This window comes from Haematobia irritans, chromosome 3 (assembly GCF_050003625.1).
Source record: "Haematobia irritans isolate KBUSLIRL chromosome 3, ASM5000362v1, whole genome shotgun sequence".
Lineage (NCBI taxonomy): Eukaryota > Metazoa > Arthropoda > Insecta > Diptera > Muscidae > Haematobia > Haematobia irritans.
In genome coordinates, this window is record NC_134399.1 from 208,802,388 (window position 1) to 208,829,890 (window position 27,503).

Here is a 27,503-nt window from a genome sequence, read left to right on the forward strand (position 1 = left end):
TATTTTAACTACACAGGAAGTTCTTTTATTCAATTTTTTATAACTAGCTTTTTTATATTTCTAATGGGTAATTTTAACTTTTTTTGTTTCAAATTGGTTAAAAACAGTTTAAGAATTCATAAAATGGTACAAATTAATTTTTTTCGAAAAAAAATGCTAAATCAAATCTGAAAAAATTGTGCATTTTTGAAAATATTTGAGGTCAAACGTTTCAGACAAGCGTTAGAATCCATTAAAAATTATAAAAAAAAAATAATAAAAATTATTTATTTGACAAAATATCACAGAATTTTTTAATTTACATCCAAAACATTGAATTCTGATCACACTGATCCAAATTCAGTGCACCGGCTGTTGAAATGGATGACTTCCGTCCTATGACAAGCCCATGTTAAATTAATCGCTTCTGCGTCAATTTTGCACCACTTCCGGACCCAAAAAGAACACTTTCATTACTTTTTTGGCGACGCTTTTTTTGCTGGACAGTGATTTGCCTCATTTTTTAGGAAAGTAAATCAAGCAGCGAAATCAAAGAACAAAATCCACTACTACAAAAGCCAATATGGATGAAAACCACGATCTCATATTATGATCATGGGGTCTTCCCAAAACTTTGAGCATTATTAAGTGATCATGAGCCTTATTTGCTAACTCCAGACAACAAGCGCTTAAGCAAGATCATTTTTATCTTTGACTCACTTTAATTGCTGGCCGAGATATTTTCTGTATCGTTTCATAATGGTACAACGCAGATCATGGAATAGTTTAGGATGACTGCTTGCAAACGGACTCCGAAGAGGTCAATACCGCAAAGGTGATGACCACAATTTTCCAGCATTTACAAGGTTTGATCCACACAATGTTACCGTTACAATTTCTAAAAAGCGGCACTCGCAATAAAAGGTTGTACAAAACGTGGCAATCACTTTTGTTTAATTAAATATAAATTATTCTAATAATCATTTTGTCTCGATCTCATCCGAAATACCACTTAAAATTGACAGTTCAGGGGAGTAATACGATTTATCGCCTACAGACAAATTTCGTTGCATAGTTTTAGGCGTTACATAGTTTACATACTATGCGAAGGGGAAATTTATCAATAATATATACTCGATTATTTATGGAAACGATCTGTTAAGATTATCGGTGGAAAATATTACGGTATGAAAGGAGGCAATAAAAAAGTGACACAACGTGACAAAAGGTTACACACAAATGTAAAAAGTATGGCACAAAATTTGCGACTTTATTGTAAACATATACAGCGAACATAGCTATGTCGAAACCAGTGACGGGTACAAAGGTCACAGACCATACGATTAACCCGAAATTTTAAATACCTTCGTTAGTGGAATTTTATCTAACGAACAATCTTTATCCCCCCTGTTCTGGTTTACGAATTCGAAAAAAATTTTCCTCGATCGCTAGTTTCCGAACCGCGATGATACATAATACGAAGTTTTTACATACTATTCTTAGCCATAAGGAAATTAAATGGAAGAAAATTTCTTGACAAAATATGAAATGGTTCAGAATTTATTGACAGTAAAAAATTTTGCTTTTGCGTATTCGTAAAGCAGAACATAGGAGATTAATATGGCCGTCAGATATCACCTAGAAGCTCAACCACTGAAAATTTAAAAAGTAAAACAAGGAGATGATATCTGCCAATGAGATAAATTTTAACTGATCTATATATCATAATGACCCTCAATAAATGTTGGCCAAAACCTACAATCCTTTTTGTGATGTTCTTTAATCTTTAGATGGTTCTTTTTCAAAAGCCAACAAACGACTATTTTTACAGGCCTAATTTTAGACCTTGTTTTCATATTGGCTAAAATCGACCGATTGTGGTCTTTTATCCATCTAGCTAAATAGTCTATCTTTTAAAATAGGGGAAACCCTAAATAGACTTAATTCCCGTAACAGTTTATGTGTCATACTAAACTGAAATCGAAATTGTAAATGGTTAACAAATTTGATTTAAATTTAGAGGTGTTAATTTATAAACAAGTTTTCTGTTGAAGAGCCGCAGAAGAGACTAGAGCTATTGTATCTCGAATATCAAAAATATAAAACTATTTTTCATTTAACAGGCCTACGAAAAAGACCACAAAAAATCAAACGAAGAATCAAATTCAAGTGTTGGCATTTCAAACAAAATGTGACTTTTAAGCGCCCAATTAAAAAAAGAAAAACCATAAATCTACAGACTCAAAGCATTAACGGATAAGTGTTCATACAAAAAAAAACCAAAACTTAAAAGAAAATATCTTCATACCCACTACTCAACCACCCAAGAGGAGGCTTTTATTAGCGTAAACAAATTTTCTATTTTACAAGCAAATGCCAAAAAATCTCCAACTGTGATAAAAGCAACAATAAATACAACAACAACAATTAAAAAAAATTAAGTGAAAATATACAACAGCAATAACAAAAAAAAGATAATAAATTCTCCTTTATTTTATTATGTGATGCTTTTAAAGCCTTTTAACAACCAACATAACACCAAAAATCAAATTAAAAACAAATTTATATTTAAAAACAAAAAAACCAAAGAATATAGTTTAGTGCATATAAAAATTAAATTATTTCTAAAATACTAAGTACAAGTAGTTTATAAACATCATTAATCACCACCACCAAACACCTTAAAGTAAAACCACAAATCACTATCAAAATGATGCTCAATAAAAATTCACCGGGATCGCAGTCCATGCCACGCGTCCACTCCTTTTTTAATATGATACCCACCATATTGGAGGGTGAACTGGCGCTGGCCGTCACAGAGGATAAGGATCGCATGTTTTCCATCAAATCATCCAGGTACAAAGGCTTTTGAATATTTTTTTTTTCGTGGAAAATCAAATGTATAACAACATAAAAATACCTAATGATAAGAGTAAATATTAGCCATTCGCCTAATCAAATGAAAATATTTACGAAAATAAAACCATAAATTAATTAAGAATTTTTCTTGTGAATATATCTAGCTGCTGACGACCATAATGACAATATTATACTCTACGTACACATGTCGTTTCATATACATTTTTGTTTTTGTTTTTGCTAACAATCATTTTTTGCTAACAATCATAGCTCATACTTACCCACCCACCTACTCAACTAGCCCCCCAAGAAAAAAACACAAACAACACTGCTTACCCCTCTCTATCCGGGTGAGAGTATACTATGAGTTTTTCCCCTCACCATAGACACCATGTGTCTGTGTGCTACGTGATTTTCAACACATAGAGTGATGTGTGGTGAACTAATAGTCTATAGCCTGTAGATGATAATCTACCTACTCGCATAACTAGAATAATCGTAAATGAATCGTAAATATCCTTCGTTTCTATTGTGGTAGCATTGTGCTTATCTTGCCCCCAAGGTCAATACAATCTCAACCATATGAAATTATTAGAAATTAAAAGAGACAAAACAAAAAAATAATATAAAGACTTTAGTTTTCAAGAAATTAAATTTAACTTTTGTATGAATTTAATTTTTTTTTTTTTGAAAATGTGTCATATTCGAAGAAAATAATTGAACATTTTCTTATACACAGAAAAATTACTATTTTAAGGATGGTACAATGTTCGCTTTCCGCGTTTACAAGCATATAATTTAACTCAATTTATACGCATTGTATTTTAAATCTAGATTTGATTAAGATTTACCACCAATTTATGGTATTTGTTTTCATTTATAATTTTGATTGCTTTAGAAAAATTAATTGAGAAAATAAAGTGATTTTCAACTCGAAACCAAATATAGTACCGGCTTTTATGAAAAGTGAACTTAATTATTGTACAGTTCTGTACAGTTGCCTTTTATATTTCATAGATTCCCATATTGTCAATATTTTTTTTTTTAGATTTCCATAATGCGTTGTTAAAATAACGACAATTTACTGACATTGCTGAATTTTTGAATTTTTAACTATCATTTACGAAATTCATGCTTCTCGTAACAGCAAAATGAACTAAAAATAGAGAAAAAATCATTGGCACCAAATCGTTGCCATTTAAACAATGCGTTAGTTCATTGTTACTATTTTGAAGTAGTTTACGAAAAGTTTATAAGTTTTCGACTTAGCAGTGGCGATTTTACAAAGAAAATGTGGGTATTTTGCCCATTTTTGCCGAAATCATATATATATGAAAGCTATATCTAAATATGAACCGATTTCAACCATATTTGGCAGGCATAGTTACAATGTTAATTCTACTCCCTGTGCAAAATTTCACTTATATCGGATTACAAATTTGGCATCTGTGGTGTAAATCGGACGAAAGCTATATATGGGAGCTATATCTGAATCTGAACCGATTTCAATCAAATTTAACACTCTTGACGATAGTACTAATTGTACTCTTTGTGCAAAATTTCAAACAAATCAAAATTTCACTTATATCGGATTACAAATTTCACCTCTGTGGTCATATGAGTGTAAATCGGACGAAAGCTATATATGGGAGCTATATCTACATCTGAACCGATTTCAATCAAATTTAGCACACTTTTCGATAGTACTCCTTGTGCAAAATTTCAACCAAATCAGGGTAAAACTCTGGGTTCAGGGGCCATATAAGTCCATATGGGGCGAAATATATACGAGAGCTATACCTATATTTGAACCCATTTCAATCAAATTTAGCACACTTAACAACACTACTAATTTTACTCCTTGGGCAAAATTTCAAACAAATCGGGGTAAAACTCTGGATTCTGCGTGCATATCGGGCGAAAGATATATATGGGAACTATATCTAAATCTGAACCGATTTCTTCCAAAATCAATAGGGTTATACTCTGAGCCAAAACAGAAACTTGTACCAAATTTGAAGTCGATTAAACTGAAACGGCGTTCTGGACTTTGATTACAAAAATGTGTTCACAGACAGACGGACGGACAGACGAGCATGGCTATATCGACTCAGGGACCGATCGCAATATTGCCAAAGACACCATGTGTCTATCTCGTGTCCTTCTGGGGTTGCAAACATATGCACTAACTTATAATACCCTGTTCCACAGGGTATATGCACTAACTTATAATACCCTGTACCACAGGGTACCACAAATGTGCCCATAAAGATATTTTTGCCACTTTGGAACTCCAGTTGTTACTTGAAACTACGAAATTGCGAAGTGCAAAAAAAATAATTATTCTAATAAATATTGTTGAATTTGTCGAAAAAAATATTTTTGAGATATAGGCGTTTGTAATACAGTTTAATTAAAAATTTCGAAAATTAATGTAAAATGTTCTAAAAACAAAATAATCAAAATTTCTGGTTCAGGGATGGTCTAAGATAATCTAAAGTTGATCGTCTATCGGCCTGTCTGTCGTAATCACGCTAATATTACCTTTCGCCTGGACGGAGAATCGAACCGAGGACCATACAGTTTGTAAGGCAACACACTATCCACTGGGCTTTTATCGTCATCAACAGACAATTATCACTATAGCCATCAACGCACAAGCAACGCAAACAGTCAATCAGTTAAATTTATAAAGCATAGTTTTCGGCGCCCACGAGCCAATGTAGAAAAAAGTCTATTTGACAGAAATACACATTTAGTTGGCCACCGTGCAGCAATGGTTAGAATTCCCGCTTTGCATACAAAATAAAAATTTTATAACAATAAGATTTTTTTTTGGTAATAATAGATGCAGTTTTTCGAAAAAAGAAAAACGTTTTCTAATTTTACAATTATTCATCGAGCTTTACGGACAGATTTAGATTAAGGAACATGATTAATAGAGTCATTGAAAAGAAAACGCCAGATACAAATCTACGTTTTCGCTACACGTTTCCCAAACGTTTTTTTTTTCCTTTGCATATATCTTCTCGAAATTTGACACAAATTCCTTTTTAACTGCAAGCAGGTCAAGTTCGAAGATGAGGTACAACGGCCCACGTTTTGGTTTGGCTTCCACATAGACCGATCTCGCGATTTGACTTTTTGCAACTAGAGATATCGATATTTTTATGTGATTTGCCTAAACTTATACAACTAGAGGTGTCCAATAAGTGTGCCAAATATGGTGTTCATCGGTCCATATTTTGCCATAGCCACTATATGGGCAGACCTCCCGTGTGATTTTCCGATTTTCCTAAAATTGGAAATCCTGAAGTATTTTAGATCTACAATAGACGTGCCGATTTGACTTCTAGACACATTAATTTTCATCCGATTTGCGTAGAATATATTTTCAAGTAATATTCTACTAAAAGTATTCTATATGATCCATATTTATTTATTTATATATTTACAATCATAATGAATTATGAAAATAATCAGGTAATAAAGGTGCTAACAACATACACTGAAAAAAAAGCATACTCGGTTCCAAAGATTTTGTCTTTACTTTAAAAAATTTGGTATTGATTCTGAGCCAAAGAAGCGGAGAATACAACTAAGGATACTTTTAAGACACAATTCTCTTTTAAATTTAGGTTTTGTGTACTTGCTTCTAGGAAGCAAATTTTAATTTTTCGCTTTCTCAGCTGTTTTCTTCATATGCTATCAAAGTCCTTTAACAACGAGTTAACGGCAACTTTATTTTCCAAATTGGGACTCGACTTCCAGTAGAAATTATGCTATGTTTGAAGTAAAAAGCTTCTTTAAAATAAAGTTTTGAAAAACATGTCCTATATTTGAACGAATTTTTGCTTTGTAGTCAACATGCAAAAAGACAAAAAATTTAAAGACAATTTCATTAAATTTAAAGAATTTTTCTGATTTTTAAAGTCAAGTTGACCTTAGCCTATAAATTTTTTCCTATACCCATTTTTAAGTCAAATCACTTAATTATAAGGACAATATGACTTCATTGAAAAGTTTATCGACTTTTGGACTAGGTAAATAACTTTATTTTAGAGAAATGCGTCTTCTATGCTAAGCAAAGTTCTTTAAATAAAATATATCGTTTGGAAACGTTGGAAATATATTATAAAAAAGGAAATAAATTCGCAAATATTCTTATTATTAAATATTTTGAAATTATTTATTTATTTTACTAATCTTGGGCCAAAGTCAACAATTCCCCCTTGAACATTGAGATATTTCTAAATATATCCAAGTATATTCTATTTCGATATACAATAGATAAAATTATAACTCAGCTGATACCCCAGCATGTGATAGAAATTGGGCAAGTGTTTAGTTAAACAAAAAAAAATCTACAAAAGAAATTTATTTAACAGACTTGCTGTCTAAGCTCACAAAACCAGGCAAGATAATGGATCCCATTAATTTCGAAAAATCGATATAAAAGTAAATACAACCATTGTTAATATTCATGACATAGTCAATAAAAGAGATACTGTCTGTGGATTTTTTTTTTTGTTTTTTTAATAAATATAAAAAAATAAGGAAATTCATAATTACAGTTGTGCAGATAATTTTATATACTTCCGTGTTTTATTTTGCAATTGTTTCAGATGTCAAAGAAGAACATACATTGTCATAATTATTTAAAAATCATATCATCGTTCAGTGAGCAAACAGGAATTTTTTTATATCCAAAAGGGTCATTAACTTGCCCATAATAAAAACCCCTAATTTTTTTTTGTAAACATCCATCATTTTTGCAGTGTTATTTCATTCAAAAATATGTAGATGGTGCAATTGAAAATTAATAATTGAAACATTATTTTGCATTTAATTGGGTTGCAATAAATCTAAATGAAATTGCAACATTTAGAGTTTAGTAGAACTTAAAAACAACAGACAAACTAGTTTGTTAAAAAAAAATTATGCTTCGAAAAGGAAAATCAGCCCAAGTAAAAAAAAAAATTATTTAAGAAATTATATTAATCATATGTAAATGGCCTTTTCCCGAAAGCCAATAATCGTTTCTTTATATCGTAGATTATTTGTATTTATTTGAAAGGTAAAATGCTAAAGACCTCCAAAAATTAAAGTAAACATATTGATAGAAATGTAAAAAAAAAACGTTTTCTCGAATTGTTTTTCTTTCGTTGTAAATTGTTTATGATTTTCTTTATATGAATTTTCAACTTCTTTGGAAGAGATTATTTATTTTAAAAATGTTCAACGTTTCTTCTAAAGAATGTTTTAGATATTCTGCATTTTAACGTCTTTCCAAAAAAAATCAAAATTTGATTCTTCATGTTCTACAGTTATTGTTCTTATGTTTTTGAGTTGACAACACTGTTAGTGACATCTAGGCCAAATTTCTTGTCAGTCAGTATCATGACATGTCGGTCATAAACGACCAAAAATGACATTTTCAATTTTTACAAAATTTCCGCAAAATTCGCCACGAAGTCTACCAATATCTAGATAAGGATTTGGCTCCATCTGATTTCTGGCTACTTTTAAAACTCAAGAAACTACACCAGACAACGGTTTCGATTCGATTGAGGAAATAAAGATAAAAATCAACCAAGGCTATATCGGAAAGGGGTAGTGTTACCGTTGTTCTATTTTAGTCGCGTTTTGCAACCATTTTTTAAATTTCCGAAATGTTCGATTTTAACACAACCAAAATTTTGGTCCATTATTAACCCAAAAATCCGGAATAGAAGTTACTGCTTACATATCTCATACGGAATACTATGGATCAATTAAGATTATAATTAAAGATTGACTGAAAAAAATGAATTATTTTTCTTTCACAATATACTCATCGAAACGATTTTTTTTGTATATTCATGGAAAAATAATCGCCAAAATTTTTAATAAAAAATGAAATGTTATTTTTACCACACACAAAACGCATATGCATTTTTAAATTGTATATAGTGTTATAATACGTAAAAAATATTTAGTTTTTAAATATCAATTTTCTATTTATTTAAATTTCGAAAACATAGTTGAGTTTGAAGTGTGGTTAATATTATTTAGAGTAATTTTTGTTTTCGTGATTAAAGCAAAAGGAAAATTGTTATTTCAAAAACACTAACTTTTTCATAGTTTGTAGTGTTACAGACAACTTAAACTCCTTAGGTGTTGCATGTGTGCAATCCTACTCTGCCGAAAAAGATAAAATTTCTTTATGTTTGAAATAATAATAATAAACAAACAATTTTTTTTTTTTTTTTTGCTATCACACACAAAGCGTATATGCATTTTTAAATTGTATATAGTGTTATAATATGTAAAAAATATTGTTTTTTTAAATATCAATTTTCTATTTATTTAAATTTCGAAAACATAGCTGAGTTTGAAGTGGGGTTAATATTATTTAGAGTCATTTCTATTTTCGTGATTAAAGCAAAAGGAAAATTGGTATTTCAAAAATACTAACTTTTTCATAGTTTATAGTATTGTAGACAACTTAAACTCCTTAGCGGTTGCATGTGTGCAAGCCTACTCTGAGAAAAAATAAAATTTCTTTATGTTTGAAATAATAATAATAATAAATAATAAACAAAGAAATGTTATTTTTATCACACAAAAAACGTATATGCGTTTTTAAATTGTATATAGTGTTATAATATTTAAAAATATTGTGTTTTTAAATATCATTTTTTTATTTATTTTAATTTCGAAAATATAGTTGAGTTTGAAGTGTGGTTAATATTTTTTAAAGTGATTTTTGTTTTCGTGATTAAAGCAAAAGGAAAATTGTTATTTCAAAAACACAAACTTTTTCATAGTTTATAGTGTTACATGTGAGCATGTGTGCAATCCAATTGTGTGGAAAAAATAAAATTTCTTTATATTTGAAATAATAATAAACAAACAATTTTTTGTATCACACACAACGCGTATATGCATTTCTAAATTGTATATTGCGTTATAATATGTAAATAATATTGTGTTTTTAAATATCAATTTTCTTTTTATTTAAATTTCGAAAACATAGCTGTGTTTGAAGTGGGGTTAATATTATTTAGAGTCATTTTTATTTTCGTGATTAAAGCAAAAGTAAAATTGTTATTTCAAAAACACAAACTTTTTCATAGTTTATAGTGTTATAGACAACTTAAACTGCTTAGCAATTGCATGTGTGCAATCCTACTGTGTGGTCAACATAAAATTTCTTTATGTTTGAAATAATAATAATAATAATAAATAATAAACAAAGAAATTTTATTTTGTATCACACACAAAACTTATATGCATTTTTAAATTGTATATAGTGTTATAATATTCAAAAATATTGTGTTTTTAATTATCATTTTTTTATTTATTTTAATTTCGAAAATATAGTTGAGTTTGAAGGTTTGTTAATATTTTTTAAAGTCATTTTTGTTTTCGCGATTAAAGCAAAAGGAAAATTGTTATTTCAAAAACACTAACTTGTTCATAGTTTGTAGTGTTATGGACAACTTAAACTGTTTTGCAGTTGCATGTGTGCAATCCAATTGTGTGGAAAAAATCAAATTTCTTTATGTTTGAAATAATAATAATAATAAATAAAAAACAAAGAAATTTTATTTAGTATCACACACAAAACGTATATGCATTTTTAAATTGTATATAGTGTTATGATATGTAAAAATATTGTGTTTTTAAATATCAATTCTTTATTTCTTTAAATTTCGAAAACATAGTTGAGTTTGAAGTGTGATTAATATTTTTTAGAGTCATATTTGTTTTCGTGATTAAAGCAAAAGAAAAACTGTTATTTCAAACACTCTAACTTTTTCATAGTTTGTAGTGTTACAGACAACTTAAACTGCTTAGCAATTGCATGTGTGCAAGCCGAGAAATAAAATTTCTTTATGTTTGAAATTAAGAAAATTACTTTTTCTTAACATAAATAATTGCTCCATTTTAAAAATCAATTGAGATTTCCAGTCTGACACATAGATAGTGTTATTAGAAATTATTTATCATATGATATTTGGTTTGTCCTAATTGAATTGAAAAAAATCTTCCTTATAGTAGCCAAATAGTTTCTTTTAACTACAAACAATTATGAATAAATTTTCATTTTATTTATTTAAAATTTTAAATATATATTAATATATAAATTAAGACCATTTGTTTTAATTGTATATTGTCCCTCTAAAGGTAGGAATAGAATTTATCTTTGCCACAGCCGAACTGCTTAGCGTTCTTTTTATTTTAAAGAGAATTTTTCAAAAAATATTCTTTTATATCTAAATATTCTAACACAATCTTTCTTCGAAATCTTTAAAATCTTATCTTATTTTTTTTCTAATACCCTACCTCACTCTAGTTTGATTTTCATTATTCATTTGATACCATAATTAAGTTTAATAAGAAAAATTTCTATGAAATATATAAAATGAGTTCAACAGATTCTTAGAAGGCAAACGTTTGTCACTTTGCAAATTTTTTGTAAATTTTTGTGCAAATGACCCTGTTATGAAGAAAAACGCCTGTTTAGAGACATTTTTAAAAATACTTTAATGAGTTTATGAGCATATCTACATAGGCTATATTACCATCTCATGGTCCCAACAAATTGATGTATCTGCATGTGTATTTTTTGTCTCTGGCGGTGTCTTTGCAATAAATGACAAATCAAATGCTTACTAAATTTAATTAAAAAAATATTTTTGGCTTAGATGCCAAACTACATCACAAAATGAGTCCAAAACATAAAAATTTCTAAAATAATATTGCTTGATGGTTCACAAAAAAAAAACTACTATCGGCCAATAGGTGATATATAACAAACCATGATATTCGGGCGAAATGGTTAAATAAATATTTTGTTTTTTTTTTTTCAAAAGTATTATCAAAGTGATTTAATAATAAATTTAAGTAACACACATGCACACAAAGTATTTTGACGTCATTAAAAATCTTTTTCAAACACATGATCAAATTAATGTATTTTTTATAAAGATACAAAAATAGACTTGGTCACATAGCAAATATAAAACGTTTGTGTGACACATTTTTTGTTCACTCTTTATTAAAATAAAGAAAACTCTTTCTGTTCTATATGTGAGAGACGATTTCTTTTGTGGCATTTTTCACAAAAAAGAAAAACATATTCGAGAAAATTTTGTTTATTTTCGTTTTTTTGCAAAATACAAAGACCTTATGTGGTAATGGAGGCAAATTTTTCATGTGTATTGTTGTCCATGTTGTCTTACCTATATAAATCGGCTTATGAACTTTTTCGGTGACTTTGATTGAATGGTATTTTTAAGGGAATTTGGAAAAGATTATTGTTTATGGGAAAAGCACACTTGTAATTGTTTACTTTTTTATGCAGTTTATTTATTTATGGAAATTTTGGAATGTCTTATTGATTTCACAAAAAGCCATTGTTCCATTTTTATTGTATTTTATTTTTTTATTTCTTCATCATGGAGTTCAAATGTTTTAGAATATCTTTAACCTGATTCCAACAATTTCTAATTCTAAACAATACGACCACTTTGAATTAAATATAGATTGCAGTAAAGATGTTTCTTGCAACTCTATTTTCACAGGAAAAATAATCTTCTTAATTTTAGAAGAAGATTTGCACACATACCACGAATATATATTTTTCAATTGTTTATAATACTGTAATATTTGAAAAATAGTGTGTTTTTAAATATCAATTTTCTTTTTGTTGTAATTCCAAAACAAAGTCGAGTTAAAGTGGGATTAATACATTACATGAAGTTATTTGTATTTTCCTGATTAAAGCAAAACGAAAATTGTTATTTAAAAACACTAAACTATTCGTAGTTTACAGTGCTATAGACAATATAAAACTGTCTAGCAGATGCGTGTGTGCGAATCAACTGTGAGGTTATAAAAAAATTTCTTTATGGCTAATGATTTTCCAATGAATATGGGATAAATAATTGATCGCTAATATTAAGCTTAACAAATCAATGAAAGATTTCCCGTCTAACACATAGATAAAGCTACTAGATATTAATCCACATGATATTTAGTTTGCCTTAACCTTAAAAAAACATAGACATATCATTAGATTATGTTTTTTTTTTTATTTAATTGAAGTAACTTTAATTTTGTGAAAATATAATTTCTCGTATTGATAAAATATTGCTTTTGAACGGAACAAACAGTTGGCTTCATGATAAGTTTCCGAATAATTTTATTCTCAATTTTAATATATAATAAAATATTATTTGTATTACACAGTACACGGAAAAAAAATCACGAAAATTTTTCCAATTAAAGTCTTAACTCTTTGACTAGCGATGTCCACTAAGGAGGACATTTGAAAACGACACCAAATTCTATTTCCCCAGTTGGTTTCGATTTATTGCTCGATGTTATTTTAAAGTTGAGGCTTTGATCTAAATAAGCTTTGACTAGCGATGTCCACTAAGGAGGACATTTGAAAACGACACCAAATTCTATTTCCCCAGTTGGTTTCGATTTATTGCTCAATGTTATTTTAAAGTTGAGGCTTTAATCTAAATAAGCTATAAATATTTTCCATATTGCTGAGCACTAAAATGCATTTTTATGAACTTTAACAATAAATGAAAAATACGAAATTTTGAGACCATTTTTCTACTGTATGTCTCTAGTAAATGGACATTCATATAAAAACTATAGCTGATACTTTTTCGGTTTTTTTTTATTTTTTCTCACACTTCGTAAGATATTATAGACCAACAAGCGTAAAGTAAACAGAAGTAAATTTAAAGTTTTTAACATAAGGTTTTCTTCGGTAGTGAAAGGGTTAATTGAGTTTTAAAAAATATTCCATTAAAAATTTAATTGACTCAACAAATTTTTTAATTGAAACAAAAATCAATCACAAAAATTAATAGTATCAATTAATTTTTTAATTGGATAAATTAATTTTTAAATTGACTTTCAATTATTTTTTCATTGATACTATCATTTCTGTGATTGAAGACATTTCAATTAAAAAATTAATTGGATCAATTAATTTCGTGATTGAATCTGCATTTTTTTTTTGTGTATGTTTGCACACAACAAAGAGGTATACATTTTTAAATTTTATATAGTACAATAATAAGTGAAAAAGTATCAATTAATTTTTTAATTGGATAAATTAATTTTTAAATTGACTTTCAATTATTTTTTTAATTGATACTATCATTTCTGTGATTGCAGACATTTCAATTAAAAAATGAATTGGATCAATTAATTGAATCTGAAATTTTTTTTGTATATATGTTTGCACACAACAAAGAAGTATACATTTTTAAATTTTATATAGTACAATAATAAGTGACAAATAATGTGTTTTTAAATATCAATTTTTTTTATTGTAATTCCAATACAAAGTTGAGTTAAAGTGGGGTTAATATTACATGAAGTCATTTTTTTGTTTGCGTGATTAAAGCAAAAAGAAAATTGTTATTTAAAAAAACTAAATTGTTCAAAGTTTCTAGCATTATAGACAACTTAAAACTATATAGTAGTTGCGTGTGTGCAAACCTACCGTGTGGTAAAAATACAATTCCATTAAACAACAAAAAACAAACAATTTTTTTTTATTTTTCCTGTAAGACATTGCACACATAATTATCAGTAGAAAGGTCAAAGTATTTTAAAGAATCGGCATAATTCAAAATTTTAATATCAATTTGTTTTATAAACCCAAATGTCAGGGCTAACGACAAATTCTTAAAAATAAATACAAAAGTTTATATATATAAAAAGCTTGCACACATGCGTACAATGTAGACCCGTTGAAAGTCGATGCATTTGTGCAATTTAATTTCTTAGTGGTTTGTTTATATCAATTGGTATATACATTCAAAATAATTAGTAATAAAGTAAAATAAATAGAAATATTTATTTAAGCCATTAAAAAAAGAAAATAAAGAACTATCTCAAAAATTTCGAATGTTAAATTTTCCTGGTGTAACTGGAATACTTGTTGTGCCTGTCAAAATGTTCACTCAAAGAAAATATAGTTTGTAAAAATATTAATAATATTTATTTTCTGCGTGTTGTCAAACAGTTTAAATTGAATCAAAGCCTAATGACCATGTTACTCCATGTTAATTGTAAGACTTTCGAAATTATCAAAATTTATGAACATATGGGTATATAAATTTCCCTGATTCTAAACTCCTTGTTGATTCTCTCAGTCTTCATTCATAGTATGTGCTCTTATTTTGATGATGATTAACTTGTATGTTTGTTGTGATTTTCCCTCATCCCAGTTACAAAGCTCTTAAATAGCTCAATTGCCCGGTTGTGGTTGAACGCGAGAAGAGAACCAACATCATATGAAAATGAGTGGTTTATTATTATTATTTTTTTTATTTTGACTACATTTTTAATGAACTATTATTAAATGTTTGAACTGTTTGTATAACATACATACGTTGTTATCATTTTTGTTGCTGGTGGTGCCATTTTTGCGTCATTGTTGTTTTTATAGCTATTGACAACCACCATTACACTGTTGGAAATAATGATGTTCACAATTTTTCACTAACCAATGTTGTGTCCGTCTGCCACTATTAACGAATGGATATTATCCTATAACTAAGTGTTATATGAACATGGATTATTATTGTTAGTGAATAAATTTAATTACATAAAAATACCAACACTTCATTATGAATATTTTATACAGAGGTATACACGCCCACTTTTACATACATATATACTCGTTTATACAAAATTTGCATATTAGGGTAGTTTGTAAATTACTGTCGTTTTGTTGCATAGGAAAGTTTTATTATACACAGAAAAAAAAGAGTTGATTGAAGTTGAAATGTTTTTCAATAAATTACATTTTAATAGAAAATTGAGTCAAAATTTTGTTTCTATAGAATATTTTGCAAAATTTTATTTCTATAGAAAACTTTGCAAAATTTTGTTTGTTACACAAAATTTTTTTCACAAGTTTATTTCTATTGATAATTTTATTTCTATAAAAATGTATGTCAAAACTTTATTTCTATAGACAATTTTTCCAAAATTTTATAGTAATAGATTTTTTTATTAGAAAATTTGGTCAAAATTTTATTTCTATAGAAAATTTTGTCAAAATTTTATTTCTATAGAAAATTTTGTCAAAATTTTATTTCTATAGAAAATGTAGTCAAAATTTTGTTTCTGTAGAATATTTTGCAGAATTTTATTTACTACACAAAATTTTTTCTAAAATTGTATTTTTATTGCTATAAAAAATGTATTCAAAATTTTATTACTATAGAAATATTTTTTTCTAAATAAATTTTAGTCAACATTTTATTTCTATAGAAAATTTAGTCAAAATTTTGTTTCTATAGAATATTTTGCAAAATTTTATTTCAAAGAAAATTTTGCAAAATTTTGTTCGCTACACATTTTTTTTTTAAATTGTATTTCTATTGATAATTTTTTCAAACTTTTATTTCTATAAAAAAATGTTGCCAAATTTTATTTCTATAAAAATTTTATTTCTATATATTTGGTCAAAATTTGATTTCTATAGAAAATTTTGTCAAAATTGTATTTCTATAGAAAATTTTATTTACTAGACAAAATTTTTTCCAAAATTGTATGCTCACTGATACTCACTGCTAAGTCGAAAACTTGTAGAAATGACTCAAATTTTCAAATTTTTTAATGAATGAATCATAAACGCATTTTTGCGAAATTGTCTAAACAATTATAAATATTTCCCAAATATTGTCCGAGATTTTGTAGAAGTCTGATTTGAGATTTTATCAAAATGTAGATCTAAATACAAAGTTGTGCAAAGTATATTATAGTCGGCAAGCCCGACTTTAGACTTTCCTTGCATTCTTATTTTTTGTTAAAATTGTGTTACGTCCCATAACGTTAGTTTTAAATTTTAAGTACATAGATTTTGTAGAAGTATATACAATTTTGCCTAAATCGATTCAGATTCAAATTCATGCATATGGGAATATAAACCTTTATATAGCTCGCACCAAATTTAAAGGATTTGAGATGGTATCAATAATTTTGGTCCACAAATACATATACTGTTGGTATCTTCTCATATTATGATGGGTATTTATGTTATATCATTATTTTATTTGTTAAACATTGCCTAAATTTGATATATAGAGTTCAATTGGCATCTAATGTGAAATTAAGATCTTTTAAATAAATACGATACGTTATATCGATCCACTTACGGTACCCCCACAATAGAACTACGAATTAGCGGTATTAAAATGAGATTTAGTTATATTACCCTGAGTCGACTCCGGAGTCGGAGTCGAGCTGATAAAAAAGGCTGGAGTCGGAGTCGAGCAAAATTGGCTCGACTCCACAGCCCTGATTAAAACATCATCATTTTCGTGATTGAAGACATTTTAATTAAAAATTCATTGAATCATTCAATACCGTGATTGAATCAGAATTTTTTTTTTTGTGTTTAGAGCTATTATCAATTAATTAAACTTTTTTTTAAGCAAAATTTAATAGTAAATAATAATGATACTAAACAAACATATTACCAATGGGATTAATTGACTTGATGACTATGATATTATGGAAACATTATTGTCTCCATATATATACACAAAAAATAGTCTCGACCTCTGTTTACTCTTATAATATGACCTTCGACATGATTTAATTATATATTAAGAAAGACATTGCACACATAATGCATTTGAATATCAGTGAAAAGGTTGAAGTATTTTAAAGTATTGGCATCATTCAAAATTTTAATATCAATTTTTTTAGAGACCCAAATATCAGACCTAATGACAAACTTGGAAAAATAAATACAAAAAATTATATATAAATACTAAAACGCTTGCACACATGCATACAGTATGTCAAGAAAGTCTTTTGACATTGCCAACTATTTCAAATTCTAGAAATAATTGAAATATTAAATATTTTATTAAATTTTTAATTCTGTGTACGTATGTATACTTTGCAAAATACATAATAAATTTTTTTTTAAAATTTCATTATATTTAATTTTGGAACAAAACATAATTTTTAACCCATTGTCAAAACACTTTCTTGACAAACTGTATGTTTTATACTTTATGAAAGTAGATACAATTATGCAATTTAATGTTTTAGAGGTTTGTAAATATCAATTATTATATACGTACAAATAAATATTATGTAATGGGATTAATTGACTAATACACTATGATATTACGGAAACATTATTGTCTACATATAAATACCCAAAAAAAATAGTCTCAGCCTATGTTTACTCATATAATATGACCTTCGACGTGATTTAATTATATAGCCACATACCTAAATGGACATGTATATTACTATGTCATTTTTGGTTTGTTGTAGTTGTAAGCGTTTTTAAATCACATCTAATTAAAGTTATTCATTATGGGGAAATATTCCCATTTATAGACCCAATGAAAATACTCTTCATTATTTATTATTACTTTTATGTAGATTGTTCTTTTTTTCTTTTGTATAAACTCAAAATTAATTAATAGATATTTAGTAAGCCTATTATATTTTAGACCTAAACATGTAATTTGCATAAAATTTTAATTAATCTCATTTCGTTTTTTTTTGTGATTTCTTCTTTTTTTCTCGATTTCCCCAATGATGCTGATGATGTGGTGGATTTTGTAGCCATGGCGAGGATCTCATAGTGACACCATTTGCCCAAATTTTGGCGAGTTTACGTTCTGTGCGCAACAATCTATTAAGTCTGACAAATGTTCCGGCAAGCAACAAGTGAGTACTGAACTTTCATTGGTTTCGTTTTCTTCCATTTTAATTAATTCGGATTTAGCTAGCCCCTATACCCCTACTCTTTTTTGCCCCCAACTAATTATAATAATACCCTAAAATACCTAACACTTCACAAAGCAAGCATCTTTTTTTGGCATTCTTTTGAATTGAAAGCAACACAGGACTAGCTATTCAAGAGATGTCTTTAGTTTGTATGATCTGCTGCTGTTTTCTTGAAAGATAATTTACAAAAAAAATAAAAAAAATAGCCACTAAAAATAAGCTTAGCTTCTTAAGCAATAAATTACTAAAAGTAAATGAAATTTAATTTACAATATTAAAGAAAAACAACAACAAATAAATATTTTCACTATCAGAAATATGCATACATTTAGGCTTACAACTTTTAGCACATTAGAAATTGATAGCCACCAAAAATTTTTAATTTAATTTGTAGGATATGTATTAAATTAAAAATTAATTAGAAGAAATTTTGTTTTTTTTTTTCAAGTCGAGTATAGGGTACACCCTCGATTTGATCTGGTACTTCATATGAAAAATGCGTGTTTACACACAAAAAAAAAATATTTTTTGTCTTCAATCACGAAATTAATTGATCCAATGTCTTCAATTACAGAAATGATAGTACCAATTAAAAAATTAATTGAAAGTCAATTGATCCAATTAAAAAATTAATTGATACTATTAATTTTTGTGATTGATTTTTGTTTCAATTAAAAAATTTGTTGAACCAATTTAATTTTTAATTGAATATTTTTTGAAACCCAATTAAGACTTCATTTGGAAAAAGTTGCGTGAAATTTTTTCTGTGTATTGCCATTAACCCTCTAATGCCCCATTTTTTCTGATCAGCTGATCAAATAGTCAAGATTTACGACATAATAACAAGAGAATGAAATAAGCAAAATCAATACGGTAAAATCTAGTATATGCTGCCAAGTCTCTTGTAGAGTTTTGACTACGTTTTGTACTTTTTTAGTCATTTTTATTGTCTTTAGATGTGTTTTACTAATAACTTTCGGTTTTATCGAAGACCGTCTAAAAGCGCCCACCAAAATCCATTAAATATTAGAAAAAAGCGAATCCATTAAAAATTAGAAAAAATTATTTATTTGATAAAATATCACAGAATTTTTAACTTACATCCAAAACATTGAATTCGGATCACACCTAAAGAAGTGATGCATTTTCAGTGCAACGGTTGTTGAAATGGAGGACTTCCGTCCTATGACAAGCCCATGTTAAATTCATCGCTGCTGTGTCAATTTTGCACCACTTCCGGTTCCAAAAAGTACATTTTCATTACTTTTTTGGCGACGCTTTTTTTGCTGGGCGGGTTTGGGCTTTAAAGGGTTAAGCTATGTTGTAGAAAAAATTTAATAATCTAAAGATCGACCCAAAAAGGTTACAATCTAATGATTTTTACAGAACCGTCATGATCATCGAGGTTTTATAATATTTTTCAATCCCTAAAAGTATGCAATATTTTTACCAAAATATGTCAATACGCCACAAATTTCAGAATAACTGATGAGAAAGGGCAATGAGTTCAATTCCAGTTTCAAATGGTTACACAATTTGTTCCAATATTCTATTTTTTCAAGTTTTTAAAATATATAAATTTGAAGACAAAGGCTTTAGCAAAAGTACTTTCAAAATTCATTAAGAAATTTTATGTCAAATTGTCCATGTTTCTTCTTGGATTCTATCGCTTAATATGTAGGTAAAAATCCAATAACAAAATTATGCTAAACTGTTGCAATGAACTAAGAAAAATCTATGTTTTAAAAACTATGCACATATTTTTCAAATCCTTTAAGTATGCAATAATTTTACAGAGATTTCAATGAATACTAATTTAAAATAGAATATACTACACACATACATCTGTCAAAAAATATAAAAAAATAATAATTTTCTATGAATTTTAAAAAGATATTTGCTATCCCTTTTACATTAGATTTTATTTTGGTATTTTATCAACAAAAAAGAGAGAAAATATTCCTGATTAAAATTTACTCCCAAAAGTATGCAATGTTTGTAGTGAAATACCATGCTATTACTGTTATTACAAAATTAAATGCAAGCAAAAAAAGGCATAAAAACATTCTTATCAAATTGAAACTTCTATATATAGCAAAAATGTTTTTCACAGAGATTTAGTTTACATTTCAACACAAAATATGCACTTTCAATTTCAAGGAAATACATAAATTCAAATTAATTTAAAATAAGGAATGCATAGTAAAAGTTTGAATGGTATGATAATAAATTTCTACCTGAAATCATGATGGTATGGGGGCTGTTCTGAGAAAGAACTTATTGAATAATATAGTCATACATTCTATATTTAGTTGAGTGTTTCGTTTTATTACAGCTAAAACTAATCACTAGAATAGCCACTTTGAAACGTTGTCTATATATGACTTCGGGAACATCTTTATTAATGACACAATTTGTCTAACATTACTTTCGTTTTTATTCGTTTAGGTCCACAAACAAGTATTCAGAAATCACGATTCGCATAAGATCCTAGTGAATTCTGCCTTCAAATTTTGTATCTCTGTAGGAGGTCCTGGAGATTTTAAACCAAATTTAAATTATTATGAATTGAGGTTTTCAATTTAAAGCTTCTTGTCTACTTTAACATTTTCAATTCGAAATTATTATGCTCCCAGATTTTATGTTTATATTCTATAACTAATAGTTCAGAGAAGTAGGTTAGGTTAGGTTAGGTGGCAGCCCGATGTATCAGGCTCACTTAGACTATTCAGTCCATTGTGATACCACATAGGTGAACTTCTCTCTTATCACTGAGTGCTGCCCGATTCCATGTTAAGCTCAATGACAAGGGACCTCCTTTTTATAGCCGAGTCCGAACGGCGTTCCACATTGCAGTGAAACCACTTAGAGAAGCTTTGAAACCCTCAGAAATGTCACCAGCATTACTGAGGTGGGATAATCCACCGCTGAAAAACTTTTTGGTGTTCGGTCGAATCAGGAATCGAACCCACGACCTTGTGTATGCAAGGCGTGCATGCTAACGATTGCACCACGGTGGCTCCGTTTACTTCAGAGAAGTAAACCTGTTTGCACACTTTAGAAAAAATCCCATTAGAATATTTGCCTACTATCAGGCTGACATATAGTTCTGAATTTTTCTCTTATATACAAATATTCTTAACTAGTTGTACATAAAATTAAGGATATTATAATAAGAACCAAAGAGTGGAATTTTTGACTTTTTATAAATTTATTAAGTCTACATTTAGATTTTTTTTAAATTACGAAAAAGTCAAGTTTCGATTATTTGGAAAAGTAGATTTTTCGGCACTTATTCGACACTAGTTGTACACAAAAGTAAAGCTATTGTAATGAGAATCAAAAGGTTCATTTTCGACTTTTGAAAATTTAAAAAAAATCTACTTTTTTTTCTTTAATTTTGAAAAATTCAATTTTCCACTGTTCGATTTTCTGACTTTTTCCAACTAGGGCAAAGAGGATTTTTCGACTTTTCGCCATTTTGATAATTACAAAAGGTCAACTATCAACTTTTATTGAAAAGTCGTCTTTTGATTTTTACTACATTTTCTGCATTCAAAGGGCTAGGATCAAAGGGCTAGACGAAAATTTTAGATTTTTTCTTTTTTTACAAAAAAAAATCTTTAAAAGTAAATAAAAAGTCTAAAGGCAATCTTCGCATAACTTGTTTTAAATTCGGGAAGGTTTGGTCTTAAAGAAATTGCTTTACAACAAAGGGGAACTTCGTTTGTCTAAAATTTCATTCAGGAAAAAAGTATTTTTTTTTTCTTTTTGTCCCATCCAATACAAATTCGACTTTTCAAATTTTTCCGTACAGTAAAAAATCGATTTGACTCGATTTTCAAAAAACAAACAAAAAAAATAGTTCGTAAGAAATTTTATATTTATAAAGGTTATTGTAATGAACTACATAAAACTATTTGGGTCTACAAATCAGAAAGACATCTCTTCGTAATCGAATAGCTATGTGTTGTTTAATAATGTTAGACCCAATTTTTTGCACACTTTCCCCCCATATTATACCATTAGAGACCCCTCAAAAAGTATGCTATGAATTTCCCTTTAAATAAAAACAAAGCACATTCCTAAAAGTATGCCATTACAAAATACAATCGAATAAACATTATTTTTTATACCACAAAATAATCGAAAAAAATCTAAATGTATATTTCAGTTTTATAAATCCAAACCAATTATCCACACAAATATTTAAACATTAAAAAAAAGATGTATAACATAAATTTCCCATTATTTCTTTTTTCTCTTTCTCCGTTTTCCTAATGAATACCAAATAAAAACACCAATAAATATTCAACTTCATATTATTAAAATATTTTTGTTTTAATTTTGCATATATCCTTTCCAATCCAATAAATCCAAAATGATCTTTAATATCCCATTATTATGAAAATCAAAATTTCCTAAATTCATAAAAAATTTTCCCTCTTTTTCTCAATGCGTTTTTCTAACCAAATATATTTTTTTATTTTTCTTTTTTTATTTTATGCTCTGCCAATGCTGTTGAATGTTTCCGTTTACCACCGAAATACTCTATTTGTTTACTCCAAAAATGCTTTTGCTGTTCCCTGTTTATTTTTTCTTTTAATTTTTTTTTTTTTTAATTTTTTAATAAATTTTATTTTTAAACACTTTATAATTTTTTTTTGTTACGGTCATGATGTATGTATATTGCCATCTTGATCCTTTTTTTCGCCTCCCAAAATATGCGTGTGTTTGTTATATTTTTTCGGAATGTATGTGCCTTTTGTATGTATGTATGTGTGTGTTTCCTTGTGTGCGCGATACTCTCGCTCTGTGTGTGGAACATTGTATTAATCATCTAAGATCTAGGCGACCAACTCAAACATCTATGGGACGTTCATCAACGGCGGGTATTATCCTGAATCAAGGCGATGAGGCATATACCCGATTGGCCACCGATACCATTGAAGAGCTAGACTGGTGCCTGGATCAATTGGAGACAATACAAACACATCGTAGTGTTTCCGATATGGCATCGCTTAAGGTGAGTTCGTAAGAAAACTAAAATTAAATAAATAATAAATTTAGAATTAAATAATAAATTAAATTATTCGTGTATTATAATTATTCCAGTTCAAACGCATGCTTAACAAAGAGTTGTCACACTTCAGTGAATCCAGTAAATCGGGAAATCAAATTTCGGAATATATTTGTTCAACATTTTTGGGTGAGTAAAAAAATAAATGATCAGATAAATTTAATAATATCTTTGTTGACCCTCTTAGATAGTATAGCCGATACATGGCAACTCCCTCCCACTTTAGCTTACTCTCTCTCTCTCACTATCGTGTTTTTTTATCATTTGTTTGTTCTTGTTTTCGATCGGATAGAAAACTTTTTTCGCCACAAAAACCTCAACAAAGTCCATTGACAAAAGTTTTCTTCTCAACATTGTTTTTTTGATTAAAGGATATTTTAATGTATTCCAAAAGAACACAAAACAAAACACCCCATAACCACAAAAGTGTACTTGAAGTGAATAACAAATTCCTTTAAGCACCAAATTCTCTAAGTAACCGTATTGTGGAATGAGTGAAAGAATGTACAACAACAAAGCACAGAAAAGTGCCACTCCTCCTCACCAACCAAACATGACAATCTCTCTATGGCAAATCAATCACTCATTCATACCAAGCCCCAAAGTATGCTTCAATAAAATTATGCAAATGGCTTTCAATATGCTACCGCAATTTTGTTTGAGTGACTTGGCACTCGAATATTAACATACAAAATTATTAAAAAAACGAAATTCTAAAGAAATGATTGTCAGCCTGTCATTAGAATTTTCTGAGCAAGACTCCTCTACTTGTCACGGTAAAATTTTCTAATTACATTTGTTCAAAGAGCTTTCATTACCATCTGTACATAGAATGTGGTAGAAAGAAAAGTTTTTAATATTTTTTAATTTATTTAGACTTTTTAAAACGTATTTATGTCTTAATTTTTGTTATTTGATTTACATTATTTATAGGGTTTTTATTTACCTATAAGAACACCTGTTTCAATTCACATTTAAACGAATGATTGTATTCATTAGAGATCATACTGAGTTTTTTTTATACTATCCATCATAGGATGGGGACTATACGAACTTTGCCATTCCGTTTATATCACATCGAAATATTGGTCTCAGAGCCCATAAAATATATATCCTGAGTTGTGGTGAAATTCTGAGTCGACCAAGCGATGTCCGTCCATCTACGGAAATCACGATAACTTTCGAACGAAACATGCTATCGACTTGAAAATCCGTATAAGTAGTTTTTATTGATGTAGGTCGGTTGGTATGCACACAAAAAATTTTTTTCTGATTCAATCATGAAATTAATTGATCCAATTAATTTTTTTATTGAAATGTCTGATTCAATCACAGAAATGATAGTATCAATTAAAAAATTAATTGGTCCAATTACAAAATTAATTGAAACTATTAATTTTTGTGATTGATTTTTGTTTCAATTAAAAAAATTGTTGATTCAATTAAATTTTTAATTTAATATTTTTTAAAACTCAATTAACTTTACTTTAAAAATTTTGGTATGGATTCCGAGTCAAAGAAGCGGAGAATGCAAGTAAGGATACTTTTAAGACACAATTGTCTTTTAAATTTGGGTTTTGTGTACTTGCTTCTAAGAAGCAAATTTGAATTTTTCGCTTTTTCAGCTTTTTCCCTTCATATGATATCAAAGTCCTTTAAAAACGAGTAAACGACAACTTTATTTTCTAAATTAAGACTCGATTTCCAGTAGAAATTATGATATATTTTAAGTAAAAAAGTCTTTAAAATAAAATGTTGACAAACATGTCCTATATTTGAACGATTTTTTGCTTTGTAATCAAGATGCAAAAAGAAAACAAATTTAAAGACAATTTCATTAAATTTAAAGAATATTTCTGACTAATTAAAGTCAAGTTGACCTTAGCCCAAATATTTTTTCTTTCATGTTATGATACCCAGTTTTAAGTGAAATCACTTAATTATAAGGACAATACGACTTCATTGAAAAGTTTATCGACTTTTGGACAAGGAAAAAAGCTTTATATTAGAGAAATGCGTCTTCTATGCTAAGCAAAATTTGCATTCGTATTTTAAAGGCATGAAATCTTTGACCTCACGACAATATTTTTTTCAGTGCAGGAAGTTTCATTAATTCAATTTTTTATAACTTGGTCTTTTCATACTTTTAATGGGTAATTTTAACTTTTTTGTTTCAAATAGGTTAAAAACAGAGTAAGAATTCATAAAATAGTACAAATCATTTAAATTTTGTCGAAAAAAAAATGCTAAATACAATCTAAAAAAAATCCATTCAAATTTATCCATTAAAAATTATAAAAATGATTTATTTGACAAAATATAACAGAATTTTTTAATTTACATCCAAAACATTGAATTCGGATCACACCTAAAGAAGTGATGCAAATTCAGTGCAACGGTTGTTGAAATGGAGGACTTCCGTCGTATGACAAATTCAAAATTCATCGCTTCTGTGTTTGTCAAAAATTTCTATAGAAAAAAACATAAAATTTTCTACAAAAATCTATGAAAAAAAATTTTTCACAAAATTTTCTATAGAAATAAAATGGTAACAAAATTTTCTATAGAAATAATACTTTGACAAAATTTTCTTTAGAAATACAATTTTGACAACATTTTTTATAGAAATAAAATTTTGAAAAAAATTTCAATACTATTTGACAAAATTTTCTATATAAGTAAAATGTTGATAAAAATTTTCTATAGAAATAAAATGTTGACCAAATTTTCTATAGAAATAAAGTTCATCGCTTCTGCGTCAATTTTGCACCACTTCCGTATCCAAAAAGAACATTTTCATTACTTTTTTGGCGACGCTTTTTTTGCTGGGAATATAAACCGACACCCAAATTGGTCTTGCGGACACGGTTGCCAAAGTTGGTAGAAATCCACCAAATATGGTTGATTTTTTACTGTTTGGGAAATTGGTAGAATTTTTGATGTTTGATAGATTTTGCGGTCTAACCCTCTCCAACTAGTAAGTACATAAATTCTCTATAGAAATAGAATTTGGACAAAATTGTCTATATAAGTACAATGTTGACAAAATTTTTTATAGAAATAAAAAAACATCAAATTTTCTACAAAAATCTATGGAAATAAAATTTTTACAAAATTTTCTATAGAAATAAAATTGTAACAAACTTTTCTATAGAAATATCATTTTGAAAAAAAAAATATATAAATAAAATTTTGACAAAATTTTCTATATAAGTAAAATGTTGATAAAATTTCTATAGAAATCAAATTTTGACAAAATGTCCTACAGAAATAAAAGTTAGACAAAATTGTTCATAGAAATAAAATTTAGTCAAAAATTTTCATAGAAATAAAATTTTGTCAGAATTTTCTATAGAAATAAAGTTTTGATAAAATTTTCTATAGAAATAATATTTTGACAAAATTTTCTTTAGAAATAAAATTTTGACAAATTTTTTTATATAAATAAAATTTTGAAAAAAATTTCAATTCCATTTGACAAAATCTTCTATATAAGTAAAATGTTGATAAAATTTTCTATAGAAATAAAATTTTGAAATTTTTTTCGATAGAAATAAAATTTTGACAACATTTTTTCGATACAAAAAAAATTGACAAAATTTGCTATAGAAACAAAGTTTTGACAAAATTTTCTATAGAAATAAAATGTTGTCAAAATTTTCTATAGAAATAAAATTTTGTCAAAATTTTCTATAGAAATAAAATTTTGTCAAAATTTTCTATAGAAATAAAATTTTTTTCAAAATATTCTACAAAAATACAATTTTGACAAAACTTTCAACAGATATAAAATTTT

General features: G+C 27.7%; 1 protein-coding gene across 12 annotated transcripts in view; it reads left to right on the plus strand.

Moving 5' to 3' along the window:
- Positions 1 to 27,503, plus strand: part of LOC142231792 (3',5'-cyclic-AMP phosphodiesterase-like) — a 769,719-nt gene that overhangs the window by 725,871 nt on the left and 16,345 nt on the right. For 6 of the 12 annotated variants that reach the window (XM_075302430.1, XM_075302432.1, XM_075302433.1 and 3 more), the window contains 3 exons: positions 18,463 to 18,567; positions 23,473 to 23,653; positions 23,743 to 23,836. In XM_075302430.1, the coding sequence (XP_075158545.1) occupies positions 18,463 to 18,567; positions 23,473 to 23,653; positions 23,743 to 23,836 (380 nt within the window). Of the gene's footprint in view, positions 1 to 2,102; positions 2,836 to 18,462; positions 18,568 to 23,472; positions 23,654 to 23,742; positions 23,837 to 27,503 lie in introns of all 12 variants that reach the window. The other 6 variants (XM_075302431.1, XM_075302426.1, XM_075302429.1 and 3 more) reach the window with 3 other exon arrangements.